General features: G+C 36.8%; 1 protein-coding gene across 2 annotated transcripts in view; it reads right to left on the reverse strand.

Moving 5' to 3' along the window:
* ARHGAP15 (Rho GTPase activating protein 15) overlaps positions 1 to 12076 on the reverse strand; it is a 639654-nt gene that overhangs the window by 578378 nt on the left and 49200 nt on the right. For both annotated transcript variants that reach the window (XM_047872568.1, XM_047872569.1), the window contains one exon: positions 7374 to 7552. In XM_047872568.1, the coding sequence (XP_047728524.1) occupies positions 7374 to 7538 (165 nt within the window). In that variant the 5' untranslated portion in view covers positions 7539 to 7552. The remainder of the gene's footprint in view (positions 1 to 7373; positions 7553 to 12076) is intronic.

Below are 12076 nucleotides of genomic sequence, written 5' to 3' on the forward strand. Positions count from 1 at the left end.
GATCTATTAAAGAGCATTTTTGAAAACCAAGGCAGATGATAAAATGGGAAATTTTACAAAGTAGAGATGAGTGTAAATCACATGACAAACATCATTTTCCAGTTTGCATGTTACTTCTTTGTGGCTGCACATTCCTATATAACACTGTCCAATATTAATCTTGGGGTTTTGATACTTAATAAGTATAAAAAGACTGTTTCCCATCTTCTGATTCCTTTATACCTAAAATGACACATATCACTTTAGGAATTTGCCATAAAACTCTCCTGAGAATATTGACTATAGTTCCAATAATAACTAAAGTTATTTTAAGAGTGAAGAGTATAATATGAATTAAATAAGAGGTGCTGCAAATAATTTAGTGAAAAGCATAGTTGCCGCCACACAGAGTATTAGGTAACCTTTTTTTTAATTAGAATGTACACTTTCAGATTACTGATTATGAACATCAGGGGACCCGAGATTTTGATTCATCAGTAATTCTCCTTTATGTCTACACTAAGATGTAAAAATGAGACCTCTGGCTCTAACTTAGTATTTCAGAGCCTTTCCATGCTGGTGCAGAAGCTGTTTTACCTGTAATCTCTAGTACTGCTCTGCCCCCTTGTGCTGCTACAGTGAACTCAACAGAGGAACAGTTTGCCTTAATCTTTGTACATGAAGTACAGAAAAACCCCACTGTCACTTCTCACTTTTCTGGCAAGTTCAAGGTCAGTGTCTAGCTATTTTCAGCTCATCTCTTCTTGATCCATGCAGAGAAATGACAAGGTAACGTGATTCGGGGTCAGCTGTATTACAGGAACCGTTACATAAACGGAGAAAGTGAAAATCAATCCTAGCTGACAGTGACTTCAGGATAATCAACGCTCACTGGATGCCTCTGTCAGCTCGCCTGCATCAAACACCATGTGACTTCTGTCAGATCTTTTTAATAAAACTATATTCTCACTTTCAGCAACCTAAATAAATATTTCACTTGAGCTGAATCTTTTAGACTATGTTAGCCTTCTGGATTTGTAAACTATGCCAATAATTCCTTGAAAAAAATTCACGGGTAATACCTCTTATCCTGAGCTTTGTTATTGAGCTGAGATGGAAGGGTACTTTTGTAAAATACACTCTCCTTTTCAAGTGATCTATGAGAGCTTTCCTCAGACTGTTGTGTCTCCTGCATTAAACTCAACACCTTTCCCCAAATCTTTCTCAGCCCCAGCTCCTCTCTCTTCCTCAGTAACAGAACCCCTTAATGAATCATTTTGTGTTGAGAGATTAGGTTTCTTTCTCTCTTTTAGGTGTTCATCATTGCTTCCTGTTTATCTCTGCATTTTCTGCTAGGACATTACCCCTAATGCAGAAATGGAAATGCAGTATTTAACAAGATGTTCCACGTTAGTGGCATTCCTACTGACAGCACCTGATATGTCAGTTTAGGGAAGGAGCTGTTTTATCCCACCCACCTTGTGCTCCCTTGAAACTGTGAGGCACCGCAGTACTCCACTGAAGTACAATTTACCATAATATTAGTTGTCAGTAAATTCAAAGACGGAACTCCTAAAGCTATAAAATGGATTAGAAGCAATTTAAAAAAGAATTAACAAACTAGAGTAAGAGTATACTGTCAACAAACAAATGCTCCATCATAGGACTGTAATTTGGAATTTTAATTACCCCTCTGCTTCTGTAACAAAACAATGTCTGAACTGGCAGCGATTTGAATCTCTCACAGGTCATTGAGCATTCTAGTTAATTACTCTATGAATAGCCTGTTTTTCTCCCCTCTGGAAACACGTTTCTAATGGCAGTCAAGGTCTGACAAATGTGTCATCTACATAATTAGCTAGGAAGCAACACAAAACATTAAACATGCTTTGTGCCGACAACTATCAAAACATTTCATTTGTTGTCAATTATTCATTACTTTGTAGGTTCTGAAGGGGTTGTTATTATGGAAATAAGTCCAGATGCTAACAAGGTTAGAGTTTTGGATTCAAATTAGTAATCAGAGGACTAACTTTTAAAAAAATGTATCTCATGTACATTCAGCGCCATGTTCAATCAGTAGGAGATTATAAACAAATTTAGCTATGCTCAAGTTAAAATGAAAACGAGGCAGCCATGGACGTGAATTCAAGAGCTTCTGCTCATTCTTTGAAGCACGGACTCTACACTGTCATTGTAAACTTTCTGAACCTTTGGCACGTCCAGTCTGTGCCTGGAAACGAGAGTTAAAAATGCTCACTTCAGGAGATGACATGGGATAGCAAGGACAAGGAAAGAAATCTCTGGTGGTTTTGGATTCTCCACCATCCCACCCCAGAGCATATTATGTAAAAGTCAAAATTCTGGCTAATAAACTTTTGAGTCTGTTGTACAGCACAGTAGTTACCTTAGGTAACCCTTGGATCTCATGATTTTTTTTCTATTTCTGAAATCTTGTTTCTTTTATTGCTGCTTTAATATTGTATACAAAGCCAAGTATTGTCTCGAAAGCAGCACTCCTAATGTATATAGAGGATATAAAAAGATTTCTCAACAAAATTGACCTCTCTGTGGCAAAGAAAATTGCAGTGGAAGACACATTATTGCGTAGTCATATCTGAGGCTTGGATCTATGGAGAGTCTCACTCCACTGTCCTCTAGCTTTCCCTTATAAACCAAAATGGCTTACAAATGTCATCCACAATAGTCCAATAAAGATTAGGAACAAAACACTGTCCTTACATTGATGAGATAAGAAAGATTTAACTGCAGAATGCAGTGTACAAGAACAGTTCATAAGGCTTGTTCTCGAATGAGAAAAATAGAATTCAAATTATATTTGTGTGTGTCTAGAATTTAATTGAGATGATCAGTTTATTTTCCACGTAACGTTTGATCAGATGCCTGTACTATAGGCCTAGATAAAAAGAAAAGAAAAAAAAATTCTATCAGGAGAAATCAAGAAGACCCGTTATCTACAGAGTGTGCAAAATATGTCAAGAAATAATTCTACCCTGAGCACTGAGAATGTTCAGTTAATAAAAAAAGATCAGCCACTCGCTAAGAGAAAATAATTGTCTGTATCTATATTTTTCAAAGCAAAAAGGCAGCCACATCTTACACTAAATAGGACACATTAAAATAAGCTTTAATAATCTTTATGCAGAAGGAAACTAATCCATTTTCAGATCATACGATCCACAGCAATAAAAGGAAATCATCAAACTAAAAACAATTTTAGAAATGGCTGCAGACTCTCATTTAATTAACATGCAACAGATCATATATTTATGAGGAAGTCAAAATATTTAGGAAGCCTATAATCCTGTAAGCCTTAATGTGGTATAAAAACAACAAATAAATGCAAAGTGTTACTGTTATACATGCCTGCCTGATCAATGGTTTTCACATATTGATCTATAAATGGAGTTGACAGTCTGTGTTGGCTGCACATTTTCCAAGCAGCGCTATTTTTGCAGAAAACCAATACGGGCAATTACCTTTGTTTGAGATGCCAAGTCTTATCAATTCAATGTGATTTAGTGTCATTTTAATTAAATATCAGGATCCACTTCAGGACAATTTATACAAACAAAGCCTCAAACCTAACTATAAGCTTGATTCGAAGTAAACACGGACAAGTCCTACAGTCTCATAATATTTCTCAAAAACTCTGCGAAACAGAAGGCTTATATTTTTAGTAGCAATTTTTATGTCTGCCTTTTTGGCTAGCCACAACTTTGGCAAGTATCCTATAATCACAGAAGTAAGAAACAAAAGAAAATTGTTTCCTCTTTTTCTTTATAATATATTAAAAAAGAAAAATGAACAAGCACAGTCTGTTAATGGAAGCAAAAGGAGTCTTGTGAGTTAGCGTTTAGGAAGGGCTCGACTTAAGTCCTCATCCTAGCACTAATAAAAAGATATCTCCCTGTCCATGATGGCCATGAATAAAGTATTGCATTTCTGTGGAGTTTACAGGATGGAAATGGTGAATATTCATATATGTTGCTGCTTAAGACACCAGCATTAAATGCCGAAACTGCTCCTGTCTGCAAATCCTATGTCTGCAATTTTCTTGATTTGGGCTATTTAAACTCTTCATTAATATCTATTCTAAACTGTCTAGTATGCTGGAGCTTCCCTCTTATAAATAACAGCAAAGCCACATTAAACCTTTTGCATTAGCTATTTGCTGGATTGCACATTAGCCTTTCAGCCCTTAAAGAGGCACACTTCACTTGCCCCCCATTTACGCTAAGCCGTCTGCTTCTGTGTTTAGCACATTCGAGTAAATAAGCAGTCCACCTTTAAGAGGTCTCACTCCGGTGATCAGAATGAGACAACAAATCACTGAGACCAAGGAGCGTTCCTTTCCTACCAAGTGGAGGTCTCCAGATCTCTCTTACAGAGAGGCAATTTTCTGCTAACCACGTCCTCCCGTGTCCAAACTTCCCACCTCTCCAACATTTCCCAGGTAGCAGAGTGGCCTCTTTAAACCTTGAAAAGGCACTGATCTTACCAACTACATAAAAATGATTCTTCGGTCTTTAAAGAAAATGATGCACACCGCCAATGAAGTACTAATGGAGGATTAATGCCTGTTTTATGGAAATGCTTCCCTGCAGCACTTAGGTAATGAAAACTTTAACTTAATAAGTAAATCACCTGTGTTTGCATAGCACGGGGTCAAATAAATGTTTATATTGGCATTTCAAACTGTTCTTCTGCTTAGGATACCAAGAAGCTAGGCTCTTATGACATATATGGGAGAATTTTACGTGGTGTTCTGAGTTCACAGTCATATTAAACATATTTTTAATTGAACACAATGAAAAAAGAGGATTTTACGAATTAATGACAAAATTATATAATTGATTTGACCCTAGAATCTTTTCATCACTTTCTGTAATAAGTTAAATCGTTATGAATGTAACATCAGATTCTCGTGTTATATGCTCCAATAAGTCCATATTAGATTTGCATAATTGTTATGCCAGGGAACATGTAGTATAGATGTGCCATATATACGAAACAGGGAGCATAACATACATAGGACTACTCTAAAGTAGTCCTAATTTTTTTCTGTGCAGATTAAACATATGTGTCTCTGTTACAACAAACCATGCTGCATGTGACATGTGCACACGTTTTTAGAATATATCTCCTCCCACCTCTCCGAAGTTCAAGATCTGCCCCCCTTGACCTCACCCCAACCTCCAACTTCTGAAAAATCAAGTTCTTAGTTTAGCTTCAGCAGATATCTTTAACAGGCTTGTTTGAATAAATATGCCAAAATACTTTACATTCTGTCAGTATCTAGTCAGAAAATTGTGCATGGAAAAAAGAGATGAAAAGAACCGAGACAGAAAGAAAATTAGTGCCATGGCAAGCTTTCAATACAGTATCTCTGCGCCAAGTTTTCTCGGTGAAATGACATATCCTCACTAAAATACCCCTTTTATATAATTATGCACTGAGCACACATAACCAAAAGTAACTTTTATTTTTGTTCCTTATCGAGGAATACATATTGCCCAGGCTAAGAATGCGGAAACAAAAGCTGGGATAATTATAGCTAATTTAACTTTGGAAAACTCTTCTCTAGCAGTCCAGCATATAACCCCCCAAACTAAAGTTATGTAACAAGGTAATATCAACAATGAGAAACTGCATGATAAAATCCTGCCCAAAAGTGAAAAATGCTAATTTTGTCTCATTTAGCAGCTGGATACAGAAATGCTCATTAGTTTTAAGAGGGTTAATCCTTTTAACTTTTGCATATTGATATGCCAATTATGCCTAATTGTACAAGAGGCATCAGTCAAGGTAATAGTGCATAAACACATGAAAGTTATTAAGTACATCCCAACATGTAATAAAGTAGGTGTTAATTGGTAGCTGAGTTCTGCGGGCTATTGAGGTGGATAATTCATTGAGAGATGGATCACTTGTAATTTCTCTCCATAATTCCTTTTGCAGTCTCATGCTGTGATGTTTTCATGCTTGTCAAAAACAACTGTGGCATAGTGCCTTTTGTTAAACACAGCCAATAAAATATGTTAGGCATCATTAAATATACTTAACTTTTAAACTTTTTCAAAGGTACAGTTCTTACTGACAATACATTGTAGAGATTCCAATAATTTACTCTAACCATGTCTCAAGTTCATAGTTGAGGAACATTTTCGCTGGTTTAAACACCAGCAGCGTTGTGCCTCCCAGCAGACAATCCTTTTAAATGAGAAAGTCAATAAAGAGAAACGCATCTCTCCGCATCTCTCGGTACCTTATCTCAGGATGTATCTCCCACTCCCAAAATAGAATCACTGGCTTCCCTCACACTAAATTTGTCTATAATACCTGAAGAAAGAATGATTAAAATCCTGGCTCCTGAGATGGTTGTGGGTTAATTTCACACTTGAAATTCGAGTGAAAACAGAGAATAAATATAATCAGTAACATGCCACTTAGCAAGTTTATCCCATTTAATAACTCAGTTAGGGCGCTGAATATTTCATAGGCCCCTACGATATTAACAGAACACTCAATTAATAGCTCACATGTTTCTGCAAAGTGACTGGGACTCACAGCCCTTCCCCAGCTAACCTATTTCCCGCTCTTGCTCTCACTGTGAGAAACAAAATAGATCTGGGGTCCAAAAGAGTGGCTAACATTGCATAAATAATTTTGTAACATCCTATGGCCTCAGCTGCAAGTTACCACCATTATGGAAGAAAATTAACCAGAGGAGACTCATCGCAATCAGTGTGTTTAGTGGCTCAGGATGCGTGCAGGGGCAGGGACACAATTGGCAGTAGAGTTCATCTCTAACTATTTTATTTCAAATCTTCCTAATGACACATTATCGAGACAAAATGGCTTCCTCTCCAAACCTTCAATCGCCACACCATTTCAATCATTTAGGCTCATTCCAAATCAAATCATAATTCCAATATTATATATTGTTGGGAGATTTTAAAGAAGAGATTTTCCTTTTTTTTAAGATTCCCCCCCCTCCACCACCCCCAGTTCATTCTTAGCTAATTTTAGCCTCTGGCTTTTCAAAGTGATGTACTGTATTTGGAAGTACAAACACCACATGCTAGCATAACCTCATTATTTTTATAACACTGAAGCATGATAGTGGAGGCCCTTAAAATGAGTCAAAGGTGCTCTTCAGTCTACTCCAAATCCACTTTATCACTCTGGATTAAGCCCAGCTCTTCTCTCACAACTGGGGATATTATTATGACTATAAGTAGGCAAGATAAAATGCATTACAAAAACGGTTTTCTCGTAGACATTAGGAAAACAAATAAAACAAAGCTAATTAGCTTTTTTAACAGAATTCTGTATCAGGAAACATGGGGGTTTTGGGGTATTTGACTTACGGGTTCAATGACCTTCCCAACATCGGTGAGGATCATGGATTTACTTTGGCTCAGCCTGTCATGGTGGCTGTTGGCATTTTTGATCCTCATTTGCACAGCTCCGGTGCCTTGACGGGTGGAATTCAGGGTATCCACAGAGGAATCAGAATTTGTAGGTTTCTGCATATTATAGCGTTATCCTGATAAAATATAAAAGTGTTGTATTATTCCAAATATATCTTTTCCAAGAAAAATTTGATGGAGTGCACATTCCTATTAATCACTAAGGTCCAGAAATGGAACAAATAATCTCCACCTCTCTGAATAGTAAAGAAGAAGGTAGTTAGTTTCTAATTGTTTTTATCAACTGGGGCCTCTGCATGTGGACAGTACAATGCATGTCAGAGGACTTAAAAGTTCATGGGCAGCACACTCATACTTCTGTAGTTCCTAAGTCCATTAAGGAACTCTTAATGGCAATATGATACAGTCTTCCTTATGTAGAAATGATGTTGCCAACAGAACATCTTTAATGTATACGCTGTTTTCATTCACAACATCACTGATCTCTTACCCACCCCACCCCATCCCACCACTACATGCTAATATCAGCAGCCTTTTTTAGTGAACAAAAACCTATGTGGATAAGGTCATATTTAAGTGACTAGAATTAGCTTTGGGCAAACTAAGCTGGTCCCATTGACTAATATGTTGGCCTTGACTCATTTGCATGGTGTTCAGTCCTAGCCGCTACCCCCACTCACAATACCTAAGAAAGGAAATTAAAGTTCCTTTGTCCTCTGCCATCTGCCAGTGTCTGCTGTTCAGTAGCTCTGTTGGACATAGTATTTATGAAGAACATGAAGAAAGAGAAAATCAAAACCATTTATTTATTTATATTTACTTTAATGGAAGATTAAAGTGATTAGGGAGGAAAATTGTAAAAGAGTGGCAGTGAGGAAACAATAATTTGGAAAAGAAGAGAACTGAACTGTGGCAACATCAGTGGGTGGACTAGGAGGGCTTTAGTTGCTTCCTCAAATCCATAATCCTTTTCAATCTCCCCTCTCCACAAGCCCCTCAAATGAACATATCATCTCATTTAAAAGAGAAGATTTGCAATGCAAACACAGCTTCCAAGCTTGTAGAAACGGACCTCCTTCTAGCCTGATTATTGTCTCTATGTCTTACCTATAGACATCCCATAGCTAGTCTGGCACATGTGTCCAGTATTAGAATCAACTGTCATCAGTTACCAAACCCACTATAATCCGAAAGAATGATTATATTTTAGGGAGCTAACTGTATTGGTACTCCTATATCTGTTGGACAGAGACAAAGGGGCTAGCTAGCATCATGGTAGTGTTCAAGCTAAGTCAACACTAAAGTGATTAGAAAAGGATGAAAACATTTTAATAGGAGCAAAGTGTTACCTTACAATTGATACCAATAAGGCAATTGAGTGATAACTTAGAAAGGAAGTTAATATTTGTAGAGTATTTACTATGTGCCAGGCAATGCACTCAGTGATTCAATTCTCACAAAACTCCCATGAGATAAACATTAAACTCATATTTTTCTAGAAGAGAAAAATAAAGATCAGAGAAACTAATAATTTTCCCCAAAAACAATGGATAGAAAAAGTAAAAGGCCTATATTTTATTCCAAAAGAAAAAAAAAAGATTCATACAGGTGAATCGACAAATTCTAGTTAATCTACACTATGAAATATTATTCAACAATAAAAAGAATGGACTGTTGATGCATAGGACCACATGGATGAATTGCAAATTCTTTGAGCTGAGTGAAAGAAGCCAGGACATTAAAAATATATATATATATCTATGGAGTACTTATTACTTCATTTACATAATATTCTAGAAAATGCAAGCTAATATTTAAATAAGAAAGCTCATCAGTGATTGCCTAAAGATGAGATGAAGGGAAAAATGGACTATAGTGAACACAAAGAAACTTTTGGGGATGATATATATGTTTGCTAGCTTGATTGTGGAGATGGTTTAACAATTGTATGCATATATTAAAAATGATCAAATTGTATGTATTAAGTACTTTCACTACTGTATTTCAGTTATACCTCATAAAGATGTTTACATGAAAGTTGGTTTAAAAATTCCTTAACTAGGTGTGCCTGGGTGGCTCCGACTTCAGTTGGTTAAGCGTCTGACGTCAGCCCGGGTCATGATCTCATGGTTTGTGAGTTTGAGCCCTGCATCAGGTTCTGTGCTGACAGCTCAGAGCCTGGAGCCTGCTTCAGATTCTGTCTCTCTCTCTCTCTCTCTCTCTCTCTCTCTCTCTCTCTGTCTCTGCCCCTCCCCTGCTTGCAATCCATCTCTCTCTCTCTCTCTGTTTCTCTCTCAAAAATAAAATAAAACATTAAAAAAATGTTTTTTGATTAAAAAAAATCCTTAAAGGCCACCTGGGTGGCTCAGTCAGTTAAGCATCTGACTTTCGATTTGGTCTCAGGTCATGACCCCACGGTTCGTGGGACTGAGTCCCATGTCGGCCTCTGTGCTGACAGCAGAGAGCCTGCTTGGGATTCTCTCTTCCTCTCTGTCTCTCTCTCTCTCTCTTTCTCTCTCTCTGTCTCTCTACCCCTCCCCCACTCAAAGTAAATAAACTTAAAAAAACCTCTAACTAAATAAATTAAATTTCTTAATTATTTTGTTCATACTTTCATTTTTATGTTTCTATGTGAGTGATAAAAAATGTATCTAGCTGAGAATAAAAGCTATTTCAACAAGATTTGAAATAAAAATTTGAATTAAAAAACCCTTATCTCCACTATTCCATAGAAATATAGTAACAAATGCTTTGATGAGAAGGGTTTTAAAATGTATCAAATCTGGCCATTAATGTAGACATGGGGAATCTTACTTCTACATCTAACTAGAATAAGATATAGAGTATTATATACAACTTTTTTTAATGTTTATTTATTTTTGAGAGACACGGTGACAGAGTGAGAGCAGGGGAGGAGCAGAGAGAGACAGGGTGACACAGAATTTGAAGCAGGCTCCAGGCTCTGGGCTCTCAGCACAGAGCCCAACATGGGGCTTGAACCCACAAACTGTGAGATCATGACCTGAGTGGAAGTGAAATGCTTAACCAACTGAGCCACCCAGGCGCCCCTATATGTAACTTTTTTTAAAAAGTAAATGCATTCTCCATATACCCCAGTACAAGATTATGGGGTTTGGGTTTTATTTTGTGTATTATTTATTACTGAAGCTATTAATTTTTCACAGCCAATCAGAAATTATTTCAAAATAACAAAGCAAATCTATGAATCTTTGATATTTATGAGGATGCTACTATGAGAAACATGAGTTTTTCTAGAATAAATAAAACTAAAATTTGTATGGAACTACAAAAGAGCCTGACTAGGCAAACCAATCAAATCTGGAGGTATTACAATTCCAGATTTTAAGATATACTACAAAGCTGTAGTAATCAAAACAGTATGATACTGGCACAAAAATAGACACATGTATCAATAGAATAGGATACAAAGTTTAGGAATAGACCCACAATTATATGGTCAGTTAATCTATGACAAAGGAGGTGAGAATATACTATGGGGAAAGGACAGTTTCTTCAATAAATGGTGCTGGGAAAATTGGACAGCTCCATGTAAAAGAATAAAATTGTACCACTTTCTAACATCATAGACAAAAATAAACTCAAAATAGATTAAAGACCTATATGTGAGACCTGAAACCATGGAACCCTAGAAGAGTACACAGGCAGTAATTTCTTTGACATCGACTGTAGCAACATTTTCCTTGATATGTCTCTGCAAGCAAGGGAAACAAAAGCAAAAACAAACTAGTGGAACTACATCAAAATAAAAAGGTTTTGCATAGAAAAAGAAACCATCGGGGCGCCTGGGTGGCGCAGTCGGTTAAGCGTCCGACATCAGCCAGGTCACGATCTCGCTGTCCGTGAGTTCGAGCCCCGCGTCAGGCTCTGGGCTGGTGGCTCGGAGTCTGGAGCCTGTTTCCGATTCTGTGTCTCCCTCTCTCTCTGCCCCTCCCCCGTTCATGCTCTGTCTCTCTCTGTCCCAAAAATAAATAAAAAATGTTGAAAAAAAAAAAAGAAAAGAAAAAGAAACCATCAACACAACAAAAATACAACTCATTGAATGGGAGAAGATATTTGCAAATGACATACTTGATAAAGGGTTAGCATCCAAAATGTATAAAGAACATATTCAACTTAACATCAAAAAACCCCACAAACAAAACAATTAAAAACTGGGCACGGAACCCAAATAAACATTGTTTCCAAAAAAGACATATAGGTGGCCAACAGACACATGAAAAGATGCTCAACATCACTAATCATCAGGGAAATGGAAATCAAAGCCACAATGAGATACCACTTCACATCTGTTAGAATGGCTAAAGTCAAAAACATAAGAAGTAGTAAGTCTTGGTGAGGATGTAGAGAAAAAGGAACCCTTGTCCCCACTCAGTTTTGGTAGGAAGGTACATTCGTACAGACACTGTAATAAACAGTACAGAATTTCCTCAAAAATTTAAAAATAGAAATACCATATGATCCAAAAATTCCACTACTGGGTATTTACCCAAAGAAAACAAAAACACTAATTCAAATATTTACTGTATCATTATTTATAATAGCCAAGATATGGAGCCAACCTAAGTGCCCATTGATAGATGAATAGATAAGAAAGATGT

This window comes from Prionailurus viverrinus, chromosome C1 (assembly GCF_022837055.1).
Source record: "Prionailurus viverrinus isolate Anna chromosome C1, UM_Priviv_1.0, whole genome shotgun sequence".
Lineage (NCBI taxonomy): Eukaryota > Metazoa > Chordata > Mammalia > Carnivora > Felidae > Prionailurus > Prionailurus viverrinus.